Raw genomic sequence first — 15,796 nt, forward strand, 5'->3', positions numbered from 1 at the left:
TGTTGTAATACGTGGTTATTTAAATTACCACCGAGACTGCTTTCTACAAAAGAGACATACTGGCTGAGAAATAACTATCACGGCTTGACTGAATATTCTGGAGACGTGGATTATCACGATTTGGAGAGCATACTGTACAACTATACAAAGCAGTACAAAATACTATTCACCAAGGGTGCGCAAAAGGCGTCTTACTTAACCAGTTTTCTTCCCAAGGGAATTTGTGTGGTCAATCTGGAACTTTATGGTTGTCCCTCGTTAAAAAGATTAACTACGAATGAGGGATGTTTAATTGAAATGCATATGGATGGAAATCAGCAGTGTGCTAGAAAGAATTGTTTTAAGCTGGCTGATTGGTGTGAAAAAAATAAAGTATGTTAGATTTTATAGTAAATTGTATTGTCCCGTTTCTTTTCTTGGTCACGTTTTCTTTAATCATTTACAATTTTGTGCAAATGAGAAGGTACGATTGCATTGTGGGATATTTACTAGAGTATGATTACTTAAATGAGAGTGCTGGAGGATTGTCAGCGCTCAGACATGCTGTTCAACTATTTCAAGAACAATATAACATTAGTGGAGGTGGTGATATGAACTATGAAACTGTGAATATGGTGAATAATATAACCAACTCATCCGTGTGTGGATGATTATGTAAAATTTATTGTAATAAATATCTATTTATTTTTACCTTGGTCTTTTATTTTTTGAAGGATAAATCACAACAACAATTTAAATAGTAAGTTTTTTTTTATTCAATAAATATCCACATCTTTCTCAAGTTTAAGTATAAACTTCATAACATGCAGACGAGTACCTATAATAGCGTCCGTGGTACCGTATCTCACTTTTGATTGTATATGGTCCGTGTAACACACAGGTTTTGCACCATCAACACAATCACTTTGAATCATTCCTCCTCCTCCCTTTGCCTTTAAATGGAATTGAGGTTGGTAGCACTCGTGCACATCCAACCAGATGATCGGGCGCTGCTCTTCCGCCAGGCGTCGCTTCCCCGGATCGGTAATGTTATCCTGACTGGTTACATTAAATCTCTCCACGATCGCCCCTGCTTCATTTCGGAAGCCGGAGAAAGTCACCTTCTGTCCAACCACTTCAATTTTCTTGTTCTGATGTCGGAATACACAACAGTACTCCGCGTTAAAAAGTACCGTGAGCACAAAATCTGTGCCCCGATGAGGGATGTAGATGATGTAAGTATCCGAATCTGACTGCCTCTCCACCACGAGCTCAGTACCCTCAAGGTAAGCCTCGGGATGTCTATGCAGAGCGGCTGTTCTGGTGTTCATGGTGACGACGAATGAGCTCGCATCCTCCTGTACTCGCTTATATATGGTAGGTTCCCCACACCACTTGAACCTTGATTGGTTCGTCGACTTCGTCGGGGTGGGTTGGGCGGAACCTCCCGTCCCACTTTAACCTTGACGAGTTCGTCGATTTTGTGGGGGTGGGTTGGGCGGAGAGTCTAGACGTTCAAGGTTATGGAGGAGGGATTGTCGACGCTTCCAGACAGCCTTGGAGCTATTTTGACCCAAACGGAACATCGTATAAGCTGGTGAGTACTTAGTAAAAAATATTTTGGCCTGAAAACCTCATTTGTATACTACTTCAAGAGGAAAAATTAATTTTACTGTGTGATTTAATTAATTACTGAGACCAGTCAATGATTTCGAACGAAATCATGGAGAAAAAAGGGGCTGTTTGTACAAAATAATTGAAAGTAATCGACATCGGGAGGGTTATTCTATATTTTCCGTAATCTATTGTGACGATATGACCGATATCCAATACCACGCACCTCGCCTGGGTCGGTTTCGTCACATTGTATTTTTATAATGATTTAAAAAATGATTGGATTTAATGAATTACCGAGACTAGTCAATCATTTCGAACGAAATTTTGGAGAAAATAAGGGGTAAATTTGAGCAAAATCATTATTATTGGGAGGGTTCTCCTATATTTTCCGCATTGAAAAAGTGGCAAAAGTCATGAATCTAAAGTGTCGGATCTTCGAATGAATCGTCCAAGGAGTCGTTCGCTGTTCGAGGCGATAATGATGACCGGATGGAAATGAGCCGTTCCCGTGTATGTGAGCCGTTAAAGTGAGAAGTCACCAGTGCGACGCCAGCGGTCGTTGATCGAAATTATGAACAATTCTCGTATTTCGATAAATCCATTACGTCTTTCGACTTGAGGATCGGATTTGGAAGCACAGAATAACCTCCCAAGAGTCGTATCCATGGTTTACAAGATAAAAATGTATTGGTGAGAGATTCGATGCATTTTTGCCGAAAGATTCACCCAATATTTTTCACTAATTGTAAGTAGGTAACCGAATTATGTAAATCTTACAATACAGCATGGTAAAATTTTTAATTAGATTACATAATAACCTCATAAATATTTACAATATAGTCCTATTCCATTGGCTCGTGAGAAGGTGCTGGAATGTTTGCGTAGGCAAAAAGAGTTGGAAAGAGGAAAACAGATTAGATGATCAGGTACAATTGATCTTGTCTCGTATTATGAAGATAATGAAGGAAATAAGACTTAATTACTCACTTGTAATCGGTTAAACATATTTTAAAAGATTGTGAGCCAAATTAAAAATAGAATTAAAGACATTATTTTTCCCGCACTTTGATAGGTTCGAAAACCTCCAAAATTACAGAGGGAATATACGTGAAATACATCAATCCTGCCATGTGAACGGCTCTGAAGTTCATGTTGGCCATCGGAAAAACTTCCCCCAAATAGCGTCGTGGTCTGTGCAGAGGCTCGGAAAGCCAAAGGTCCATGGTTCCATTCCCGTTCCTGGGAATTTTTTTCCTCCACGACCATTAATGGGCAAAATATGATTGATGCTCATCAACACGATTGAAAGCAATCAATTAGTATGCATACAGAGCGATCGCTTTGATAACGTACCTATCATCATCGGATAGTTAGGGATTTCATTCCGAATTAAAATGGGCGGAGAAAGAAGTGGATGTGAAATCATACGAATTGCTCCCTCATACCCCGAAACATTAATCAAATATTTTTATCTGAACATCAAGGGCTTGAGTGATTGAATGTAATGAGTTGCCGAGAATTGCCGGTTATCTGGAACGAATCAGTGGATGTGGAAGGGGCGACATAAAATTGCAAAAACATTGAAAGCGATCGATATCAAAATCGAATCTATGGTTTCCTGGATAACTGTAGTATAATGAGGATAAGACTAGAGTTACTCAATAATATTCTCACAAGAATATTTAGTAAAAGATTCGTTGTGTATCTGGAAAGATTTTAACCCAAATTTTATTAAGGGTGGGGCAGAATGGGCTCCCTGATTTGAGAATTGAGACCAATTTTGAATCCGCTCGTCTAGTGCTATTAGGGCTACTAGGTGAGCGGATTTATTCGGTGGGCGATTGTTGAGCGTTTTTGCAGTGGACGTATCGATTTTTCGTATGCTTAGACAAGTACATTTCTGTAGCCATGAGTCCGTAGGGAGTCCATTCTGCCCCACTCTGTATGATAGTGAGCAAAATGTTAAAAATGATTGAATTCAATAATTTTTCCGAAGTGCGAAATCGTGTGAAAATGCTATTAGGGAATACGTATGTTAAGGAAACGGCGTAATTGCGTTTTTAATAGAGAAGAAGGTGTATCATTAAGTACTTTCTTTACACTTGTTTTCACAAAGCATATGAATACAATACAGACAAGAGATGTTGGTACCAGTAGGAACAACCATAACGTTATTGAATACTTTCTACACTACATTTTTATGTATTCGTGATACACGTTATCTTTTAAGTTCCTTACACACGATTTCCCTTTTAGAGGACGTTTAAAATTCTTCTTACTTCTTGGATTTTATTTTTAATATTTTTGCCAGCTCATCTTATGTTTCTTTGTTTTAGTTATGGATTTATAGGGTTTTTAAATATTTTTTGTTGCTCAGAATAAAAAAATTTTGGAGTCGATATACCTCGATCGAGTAATTGACATGGAAAAATCGAAACTTTTTAGTGAAATTAATGGGTAAATAGTGAAATTTGAGATTGAGATAGTATTTTCCGTCAGAAGCTGGTGATTCGACTTTTAAAGTGATACCTCATTTATCACTGCAGGTGCAGTATCATCGGAACATATACGGAATGACAGGAAAAACTTTCTGTGATAATATGTATAATAATAAAAATTATAACGACACCACACAGTGGCTAATGTAGACGCTCATTAGGGGAGGACTCTCTTATACTAAAACCCTGCTATTAATTTTGTAACACTCGGTATATTATTTTTTTCGAATTGAAACATATTAATTACAAATGAAAAAGAGAACCAAAAAACATATTCCAACGGCCAACGAGCCACGCAAGCATACCGGATGGTATCTAACCCCATTAATGGGGAAAAAAATACATTTTCGAGTAGTCAGTATGAATCCAGTCGTAGCCGGGAGAACGATTCCTGTTGATTAAAAAACAAGTAGCATTTCGGAACGTTGACTCTCATACAAGGTATCAGGCAGAACAATAACCGATACAAATTTTTTAAATACTGACAAGTTTACTTTCGCTATGATCCTTTTGAAATACCTTTGCGACTAGCCCAGTCGTGTTAGCTCGGAATGTTTCGAGCGACGTCACGACAGGAGGTGGGAGCTACGACACTAGGGACGTGGGATGGGGAGAGAGAGAGGCGAGTGTTGCCATGTTTCCTCGAATGACTTTGTTAAACAAAGGACAGAGTCGAGAACCCTCGTCCCACTTGGCAACACAGCTAATTTACCCACGAAGCGTACAACATGGAGGTCTGGAAGCGACTTAATAGGGTGGTTTCCTATTATTTTTTATTGCCTAAATCGAGAGATTATTACTCCTGGAGTATGCATTTCACGCTTTTAGATTTTTAAATGACGATATCTATTTTTCGCGATTTAATGAAAAGTGAAAATTTTCAAGCGCGCGAAAACGCGACGGCTAAGTATGAATGCTGGGAAAAGCCCGTGTGACGTCATTCTGGTTCCCGCTACCGCCGTGTGAGGTAACCTTGGGGGGGGGGCGAGGAAATGTGCGCCGCTGCGATGCAGGCTGCTAGCATGTAGCAGAGTACCCTTCTAGCAGGTAGCGCTTGGCTTAAATAAGGATTATTAATAACTTATTAAACGAAGGAAACTTTCCGACCTTAGCCAGTTTTAATAGGTGATTATTAAGACATATTTCCCTGAGCTCTGTGCCTCATGCATGCATTGGTAATCTCAAACGATGTAAAACTGCTATATACTCGTATAGAATATAGGTCCCTGTGACGTCACGTGGAGTGGCATCGCATGGACGCCAATCTGGCCGTTTTCAAGTGCGGTTCAAATTGACCATTGCCATTCGTCTAAACTGGGATTTCTAAAACCAAATAATTTGTGTATTATGAATACATTAGTGGTGGTTAACGAATCGCAATCAATGCCTTTCGTTTTCTTTGATGAAGGAAACGACCCTATTTCCCGGAGGCTAGGCTACGCCTATCGCCTTTCGATTGGTTTTCGGGATGTCACGTGCCCTCCGCTTTCGTCCCCAAAAAAATTGTGTCTGTCTCTCATTCGCAAGGATATTTTAAACTTTCCGACTTTATCTCCACAAACGAACTCTAGTCGTTTGTGGAGATAAAACGGAGGCTCATGCAAAACACTCAGCAAGCCGTTACCTTGACGGCCTCAGCTTTCCTCTGAAGCATTCCGTCGATCCGTTCAACTATTTGGTCCAGCAGCTGCTTCGGATCCTTTTCCTCCACTCTAGCGCCCATCTCCAGGTATTTCTGAAAATAAAAAATAATATGAGATTAATTAAAATAATAAAACCAAACGGAAACATTGCTTATCTCAGACTTGACCGTATAATAATTTTAATTCATCGTCGACTGTAATTGGCGGAATCGTAACGACATTATGAGCGACGGTGAAAATACTTGTGGGATTCCCAAATATATTTAAGACATTTAGCAATGTCTAGTCAAATTACTCTTCTGTGAGGGTTTCCTAGAACTACAAAGTCTTGAAATCCTTATGTGAAATATAGTTCCATAATTTTCTAATGATCATTGGGGAAAGCAAAAATAAAAAGAGAAAAGTCGCTGCGTGCGGGCAGTTAAAATTGTGAAGGAAGGAGATGTTAAGATTCAAGAAAGGAAGTTCGATGGAAATGGTATCGCGCTAAAGGAGTTGGCAAAACCTAATGATAAATAAAATTTTTAGAAAATTAGTACATAGTTTGTAAATGCTATCAGAATTTAAAGGTTCACTACATAAAAGCACCTGAGCGTCTGCAGCAATCCGCACTCCTTGGTCACCACCAACAATAGAAAACAAAACGCGAACGAAAACTTTGCTCTATCCAATGGCAGGAAACACAGTACAGTACAAACATCTTGGCGCTAGCACGAAATAAACAGCAAGAACGAAAACGCTCTAGTCGTAGTCACTCAATCAGACCCATCATGCCATGTCATGCCAAAAATCGCTCTCTGAATACGTTCACTTTGAGGTTTAGAATCGGTTATCCACTGCGGTGCCTCTATTTGTCGCAGCAAATAGAGTCAGGGCAAACGATAGCTTTCCGTATCGATTACAATTGATGCAGGTGCATTTCTGGATCAAGTACGGAGTAGCGATTACTTAGTAGTCACGCTTCCTATTCACTTTCTCAGACGATCGGTTGTTCGGAAGCGATTCCCAGCTGTTTCTATCCACTTTCAAAAACTATTCCATGTACTCACGATTACTCTCTACATCAACCGCCTCTGGCAATCATTTTTACACGCGATTCTTCGCTGTCTCCGCTTCCGCCTATGAAGCTTGTCCGATTAATTTCTCCTTGTATCCACGTCGAAGATAGGTATCGAATTTAATGAAAATAAAATTTCTAATCGAAATAAATCGCATTAAAACCGTTAGAAGTCAGTCCATTAGACCTATCAGGCCATGGCATGCGCAGTAGCCAAACATTAGCGTTCGCGATTTCCTTATTCTCGATATAAATCGCATTAAAACCGTTAGAAGTCAGTCCATTAGACCTATCAGGCCATGGCATGCGCAGTAGCCAAACATTAGCGTTCGCGATTTCCTTATTCTCGATACTTAAGTATTGAAGTATACAGTTATATCTTATATCTGGTAGGTTCATCTGGCTTTACTCTGCGCGACGTTGCATTTTAGGCCAGGAGAAAAGTGTACTGGTTTGTTCCAAGAGATGTGCTTTAGTATTTCAAAATCGCCACAAGGCGATTGGAATTCCCGTTTCCACATCTACCACATCATCCTCATGATTCAAGAATCCTAAGATTGGTTTTACGCAGCTCTCCATTACCTTTTCTTCTCTTCTAGTACGCCTTCTATTTTTTACAGCTAATAATGAATGTAAAAGAGAAGAAATGAAAATCTGCGTCTAAACAATCTTAGGATTAAAATTTAACGTTTACCAAGCGACACATAAACCACAAAATTTCAAAATAATTTCATAAATCGATACAAAATAAAAATTCTCGGTTTTCAAAATTAAACGAAATCCATCAACCCTGCAGATGAGCCCCGAGTCCGAGCTCGAAACGTAGGCAGAAATTAAGTTTTTAACCCGGTGGGAATCCCGTGAAAAGTTTACCCACATAATTCACCGGAAAAGCATGAAATATTTTATCACAGAACTCGGCTTCCGAACTTCCATACTTTACCCATAAACCATAACTCCTAAGCACTACCCGCAAGCGAAATCATTGAAATTGATTTTCAATTAATGTTTTAATCAAGGCTTCAACGGTGATGATTGGATCTCTCCATTTTCTCGAGTTTTCTTTCGCGTCTGTTAGATTCGGGGAAACGGCTTTCCTTCCCGGAAAACGAAAAGCCTTCAGGTGACCTTCTACCTGAAGCCGCTGGCAGGATAGCCAGCGAAATGGTTGCCCCCAAGTACGATTGTTAAGGCCGTATTACACGGTACACGGAATTGCGCAGTCTGACGTACGTGTGAAGGCGCAATCAAAATTTCGTCGTGTAAATCGGTGAATTACTAGAACATATGCGAGAATGCGTGGATGCGAGACGGCAAAATAGGCCCTGTTCTAATTTCGTTCATGCATTCGCGCAATTCCACGCTATTTTAGAAATTAATGCAGCTCTAACCTGCGCAATTCCGTGTACCGTGTAAAACGGCCTTTAGGCCCTGGGAGACCGGAAGAGGAAGTGATAAGAGAAAAACAAAAAGTTCGTGAAGCTCCCTTCGCTCTAGTTTTTCATAAATTTGTCCAAACAAGGAAGAACATGGTCGGAAGAAAAATTATTGAATATAGTTGAATACACGTTGAACACAGTAATATCTTGACCCTGCATTCCCCAACAGCTTTTGTAACGGTCAATTTCTCGTCCACTTTAGACATCAGCAGTAGAGGGCAGCACAGGTTTTAACCATCGTAACGATTACTGGAACTATCGTAATCTGAACGAGGCAGAACGCTTTGTAGAGATTAAAAATACTTGGGGACATCTTTAGAAGCGAACGAGTAGACTCTTATCGTGATCTCGCAGCCACAACATCGCGCAGAGTAAAGAAAGCTTACGTCAAAGTAATCCAACTTGCTCCACGTTAACTGGGTTTGAACGGGGTTCAATTGAGGGTGAGGCATGCCCGCAGAGTCCTCCCATAATTCTCTTCGGTTCACCGCTCCTCTTCCTCGCCACGCCATTTACTCTAAGAGCATAAATCCCTTTCGCTAATCGACCGCCATCAATTCTCTAGGCGCATCTCAGCCAGCGGAACACGCCTCTTTCGTGTACCTACTTCGCTCACCGGAGCATCCAGTCAGCATTCCCTCATAACCCAACCATTAATCACCGCATCCTCCCAACTTTATCCGAAAAAAGCCATAGAAATCACAAAAGAAGGTATGTTTTTTTGTAGAAGCAGGTATAGTTTTAAGTTTTTTAACGAATAAACCATACCTACCCACTTTTCCGAAGATATGATCATCAGCCGTCAAACGCATACTGAGATGCTTGAGTCAATTTATCAATCTGATGTACCAACAAAAAAAAATATCTCCACGATAGGAAGACCTAAATCCACGAAACGACATTCAGCTGCCCTGAGCATGAGCCCCGAGTCGGAGCTTGAGTCGTCGGAAGAAATGGAGTTTCTAACCCGGTGGGAATCCCGAGAAAAGTTTACTCACATAATTCACCGGGAAAGCATAAAATATTTTATCACAGAACTTGGTTTCCGTTCTACCAAGCTTTAAACATAAACCATTACTCCTAACCACTATCCTCAAACGAAATCCTTGAAAATGATTTTCGATTATTGTAAGAAAGAAGGTAACGAGGTGATGATGTTATATCCCCTGTATTTTCTCGGGTTTCCTTCCGCGTCGGTTGGCTTGGGGGGCAACGGCATTGTGGGCAACATTCAGGTGACCTTCGGCCTGAAGACGCTGGCAGTATAGCCAGCGAAACTGTTGTCCACAAGCCAACTGATGCGGAAAAAAACGAGAAAAGAAGAGATTTTCAACTAAGATTTCTTTCCCCGCAAACATCCCTTTCAAGAGGTTTGCTTTGGTAAATAATTTGAAACCGAATGGCCAGATATCAGGAGAAAACCAACAAAAAGAAAACTAAGATATCGGTATACAGAAAAAGAGGAGATGAGGACTAACATTAAACTAGAAAAACCAAAGATTGATGAGGTGAAAGTGTTTTGCTTCCTACTAAGCCAAATAACCAGCAATGGGTAAAGCAAGAAAGAAATGGTCGGTAGAGAAAAATAAGCGACCAGAAAATTCTAAAAAATGAATAAACTATTCACAGCAAAGAAAACGATTAAAGAAGTAAGTAAAAAATCCATCAGATGCTATATATGGAGCAAGTTTCTGCATGGGAGCGAGGCTTGGACGTTGGCAGCAGCAAAGAAGTCAAAAGTGGAAGCATTCGGAATGTGATAATACCGAAGAATGGTGCAGAGAAGTGTGAAAGAAAACAGAAGTCTCCAAAAAATCTTAAGCAGAAGATGGGACAACTTAGTTGGCCAGATTATGAGGCATGATGGCCTGATGAAAATAACCGTGGAAGGGCAGGTGGAAGGAAAAAAGTGCAAGGGACGGCCCCGAATGAGTCACATAAGACAGGTTATACAGAACGTGAAAGAGGAGAAATACCGGAAAATAAATAAATACCGGAAATAAATAAAAGAAATACCGGTCGCTATGGAAAAGCTAGCGGATAGGAGAGAGGAATGAAGAGGTAAGTTTAACTGGTCCTATGATTTTAGGCTGATGAGGATGATAAATTTATTCCATAAAAAGTTTTTGAAGAAAATACCGCCTCCACCGCTTAGCGGCGCATATTCTGCTGATAAATTGATGATGCGATGATGTTTGTACTTGGGATAACGTTGAAGCACTTCCTTGCGACCCCATGATCGCCCATGAGTTTAGCCATTATCTTCACATAACACATTTGAGACTCATAATATAAGATTTACTCACCGCTTCTATCTGTTCAGCTCTTGTCACCGTTTGGCTGAGCCTGTACAGCTTCTCTCCCAACTCGTGAGCCCATGATGCGACACTGAAATAGAAGCAGAAAAAGAATTTAAAAATACAACACACATATCATCACTTTCCTCAATACGACACATACTTAGATTTAAGTGCTTTTTTGGGATAAATGGATCTACTTGAATCTGAAACTAGTAGAGAAATTAATGCCACGGTTAGTTATCGGAATGACGGAGAGGCGCAGATCAAAAAAATATTGTTTATTCACCACTCTTCTATAGGAAGGATCGCCATATGTACAGCGCTTGACGCACCCTATATAGCACATATAAAATTTGTGGGCAGAAAAAATTAGTCTTAAAAAATGGAGGCATGCATCATATTTATGAAAATTCAAATTAAATAACGCAATTTCAACAAAAACAAGAGAATAAAGGTAATAGTGGAGCATCTTACGCCAAAGAAAGATCAGGAAATTAGCAAATGACATAGGACATATTAATTAGGTGAGGAATGGATAGAAAAATTGAAGGAAAAGTACCCAGAGGAATAATCAGAGATTATGCAATTGGGACAGATGTAGACAAAAGGGAACCGAAGGAGCTATGATTCGTTGTCATTGACGTAACTTCATGGAATCAACCTAACATAACGAAATGTAAAAAAATTATAATTCCACATATATTTAATACTTTGCAACCTAGGTTTCGAAGAGGTTCGTCTCCATGTGGATGATGACGTGGCATCACCTAAGTCGTGCACAGTGGCGTAGCCAGGATTTTGAAATGAGGGAGTTTACCGGAGATTTCGGTGTCCTTCCGGGGGTATATTGAGGTCATCTTACTCGTTTTTAGCGGCTTTTTTAAACGGTCAAAGGGGGTTGCAACCCGGAAACACGTCCCCCGTTGCTTGCTATTGGCCGCACAGTGTGTATAAAATATTTGTAGAATTATAACGTTTTTTACATTTCATTATGAAGAAGCTAGCTTGGGTACAGAATAAATGGATGGCAGCCGTTAACCAATCTCAAAATTATGATGCTTTGTTTGAAATAGCAAATTAAAGAATGATTGATGATTTTAATACCTCAAAAAATTATTTTTCTCCATAAATTTAAATTTATCCCCGTAATTTACCGTATATTCGCGCGAAATAATTGAATTTGTCCTTGATACCAACACTGCCATTCCAGTAAGACGTAACGTTCAATAGCATCCCGAAACTGTCAATTTCTACTGTACATAAAATTTATTCCATACGGGTGGAAACAGTTGGAAAGGATGGAAAAAAATACAATAATTTTGCAAACTCAGTGCGGCCAAAACGAGTTGTAATTTCATTCCCTTTTCCATTGTGGACTGACATTTTTCATAATTTGTTCCGCCGCTGCTCAGAAAGATGTGTCCGGTCGCTGAAATCGGATTTTATAGCCAGTGGCGAGTGGAAACTCATCAAAAAATATAAATGGCTTTAGAATTTTAACTTTATTTTTGAAAATGTGAACGATGAATTTGCATCGCAATTCGAAAAATATGATTTTATAAGCAGCGGCGCAGTCGGGGGTAATAAACCTCCCTCAAAGCATTAATGGTTTTTCGATCTATGCTTTCTTTAAGAAAGTGGATTGAACGGCGGAAATAATGAAATCATGCGATATTATTTTAGCCCAGGTGGCACGGAAAATACAGGTGATAGAGGGATAATTTTTTATTAAAAATGCTCATAGGCGGATCTGGGGGTTAGGGGGGGGGAGCATGGGGACACGTGCCCCCCCAGACCCTTAAAAACATGCAAGATATATAATGCGGTCCCATCAACATTGCATTCGTTTTGTATTACGAGGTATCCTTGTGCCCCCCCCCCCCCAGAACAAAATCCTGGATACGGCCCTGCTTGTGCCCCCCTCCCAAGAGAGAAATCCTAGATCCGCCCCTGAAAATGCTTGTTACTTACAATTAGATGAAAGAAATTATCAATGAAATAATTACGAAACATCATATTATGGTACATATAAATATAACGTTTTCAAGCTGAAATATTTCGTACCATCTCATTGCGGTGTAATTTAATGATAAAATCCGTCGTGTTTGTGGCGTCACAGTTACCGTGACTTCTCGGTATGGTATTTGGAGGAGGCGACCGACAGCTGAGGTCATTTGTGCCATGAGGGATGGGGTAGGTAAGGAGGGGTGGAGAGAAACCCGGCGTCGGCATTAGCCTGCTCTAAACGAAAGGCGCCAAGAGGACCACGGTTTAACGTCCCATCCGACGGACGGAGTGTTGCGCTTGAAATGTCTTCCACACAATATTCAAGCAGGGCAGACTCTGAAAATCTCTGTCAACGCCGGGATTTGAACCCGAGCCCACCGGGTGGGAAGCCAACACTCTAGCCACCACACCAACCCGATCCCCTTCGTGACTTCTCTCGATGCGACTCTATCAAAGCGCAAGAATTTCGGAAAAATTCCTTAAATCACCGTAATAAAAAATCAAATTCGTCTTGATTCCCTCCCGTCATGTTCGAACATACCAGAATACTTTCATTCTGAGATAAACATAAACTAAGAATAATGAAAGAGCTCGTTCCGCACTATCCCCCACCAAGACTCGTTTCCTTGCTACCATACGAGTCAACTTACTACTCTCATTCAGAATTCAGCTGGAGGCCATCCTTATTCATCGAAATATAAATGGCAGAAAAAAAATAAAATAAAAAAGATGTAAAAATAGTATAAAATGAATTAAAGAGCAAAAGTAGCTTTTCATAGAAGAGTCTGGGGGGGGGGAGAACTTAAATAGCTTTAATGGAAATGTCTATGGAAACATTTATATTCATTAACTTAAAACTACTTCCATAGAGAAATTTATTTAATCAATTAGAGCACAATACAACAAATTTTCAAATACCTGATTCTTGGAATTTATAAAGTAGGTGTGTAAGGGTAATTGGAACGCAATATTAATTATCTACACTCATTGCTGAAAAAAGAACTTGTCAGCACCCACGCTACGTTCTCCTCCAAGTGATGAAAAGTTTATATTTTTACTTTTTAGTATAGTAATAGTAGTTAATAGTATTTTATACTGTTTTCGGAAAAAGCGTGTTTTTTAGATCTATTTTATTTAATTATTATCTTCTACTTTTAAGTGGTGATTCCTATAATCGAACAAACCAGAAATTAAATAGCTTTAATAGAAATATAATACTTAAAACTACTACCATAGAGAAATTTATATAATAAATTGGAGCACAATACAACAAATTTTCAAATACCTGATTCTTGGAATTTATAGTCATGAAAAGCAACCAAGTGCACAGAATTTAAAGTCAATCTGGCAATGGGAAGTGTGCAAAAAAATTTACAAGATCCCATCGATGAAACTAACAATCTGACGAAGCAAGTTAAGAAGAAGCGTGTAATAAAAACACTGGAATTCAACGCACCAAAATCTCAATCTATTTTTCCCCTCTTTCAATTAATATCACCCGGTTAAATAGACGGACGGAGGCTCTCTCTCTCTCGAGAGAGAAGAGAATTCTCACGCCAAGTGCCCTGTCCGCCATGACAGGTATCCGTTCTGCTTATTTTAACACTTTATTTTCCTCCATCACAACTCCGTTAGCGAGATTGAATTAGAGGAGAGGGGCTTGTCTGTTTTCCCTCCTTGAAAACCTGCTAGGAAACTCTTTTTAGTCCGCTCAGCGAGGAACCCCTCTCTCCCGAGGCTAGCGGCATTGAGCCCATTCGACGGTTTAATGGGGCATGGAAGAGGTTCGGCGCGGTGAACGATAATAACGGCCGGAGGAGAGGAGACGTAGGTTCCGTCGCTCACGGCATGGCGGCGTGGTCGCAGAGAAAGGTCGGAGAGCGCATACCGTATGCCCCAGAGAGAGCTCTCTCGCTCTCTTCCTGCGTAATAAAATTGCTTGCGGTGCCACATCAGGATGATTGACTTGACGTCATAAACAGTAGAGCCTTCTCAGGATGGTAATATGGATTTTAATGCTATTACGCACAGCCAATTCGAAAAATATCATCACCTGTTAAATGGAGTATTATACATTTTTGTTATTTTGCTTCGGTCTCCGTCGTCGCCGGTTTAATTTTTCCTTGAAGCCACCTCTAAAACAGATGAGCAAGGAGCAAGGACTTTGAGAAAATAGGAAAGCTAAATGTTATTTACGAAAATACAATCCTTAATATCGTTTGGGGATTATTTTATGGTTTTATCTTTTCCAAAAAAATACTAAGAAAATTGGAATAATGACGAATTCTCGGAAATGAAGTAATTTAAAACTGTTTGCAGGGATTTATCATTAACTTTAGCAGATGGCTACCTGTATGGATTTCATACTATTACGTATAGCCAATCCTAAAAATATCATTACCTGGAGAATGGAACGTGGGAAATGTTATCTGTTAAGCTTCTGTTGTGTAATAGAATACTTTGTAAACTCTTAGAGTTAAGGTGGTTGGAGCGTTTCTTCTAAAATTATCAGATACGCGGAAAACTTCGCACTCGTTTAATAGGAGACATTCTCCCCGAGCAGAAATTTTCAAAGTGAAAAATAAAGAAGGTATAAAAACTAAGACATGAATATTGTGAGGATGGCAGTGGTATGTGCCATGGGGTAACTGAAGAAAAAGCGCCATATCCTCACGTTCATCGCAAGAACAAGTGCTATTTGGGCATAGCCGGTCCCTATTTGGGGGCAACACTTACGTGTTTCTTAAGTGTGAATCCACCTGCTTCAAACGTCACGGTTATTTTAAAAGAGTGAATGCTTAAAACTCTTCAGAATAATGAATAAAGACCACGTTAGGCCGAACCTGGTTTAACGAAACTTTATGCTATGCCATGGCGGACCATCAAAGACGGCTTCAAGTAAACCTTAACCCAGCGTCTAGAAATAATTTTGCTATCTCGCCACTGAAGCATAATGGCAATAATTTCAAATACTCAGTTTTTCAGGCGATGATTGGGAAACTTAAATATGGAATTAAAGAAATAATTTATAAGATCCTACATTTGGAGTATAATCCTAGACGGAAGTGAGGCATGGGCAATGACAGCAGCGGAGAAAGCAAGGATAGAGGCCTTCGAAATGTGGTGCTACAGAAGAATGATGAAGATCAAATGGATCGACCGAGTAAGTAATGAAGAAGTCCTAAGTAGGAGAGAGGATAACCCTCGTGAATTCCTTGACAAGAAGACGGAACAACCTTATAGGACATATCTTGAG

At 39.8% G+C, this 15,796-nt stretch overlaps 1 protein-coding gene across 3 annotated transcripts in view; it reads right to left on the reverse strand.

Moving 5' to 3' along the window:
* The window catches only part of LOC124157416 (voltage-dependent calcium channel subunit alpha-2/delta-3-like), a 244,510-nt gene that overhangs the window by 110,882 nt on the left and 117,832 nt on the right, over positions 1–15,796 (reverse strand). For all 3 annotated transcript variants that reach the window (XM_046532111.1, XM_046532113.1, XM_046532112.1), the window contains 2 exons: positions 10,540–10,621; positions 5,719–5,829 (listed from right to left, as the gene is read on the reverse strand). In XM_046532111.1, the coding sequence (XP_046388067.1) occupies positions 5,719–5,829; positions 10,540–10,621 (193 nt within the window). The remainder of the gene's footprint in view (positions 1–5,718; positions 5,830–10,539; positions 10,622–15,796) is intronic.

The sequence above is a fragment of the Ischnura elegans genome, chromosome 4 (assembly GCF_921293095.1).
Source record: "Ischnura elegans chromosome 4, ioIscEleg1.1, whole genome shotgun sequence".
NCBI classification, from domain to species: Eukaryota; Metazoa; Arthropoda; class Insecta; order Odonata; family Coenagrionidae; genus Ischnura; species Ischnura elegans.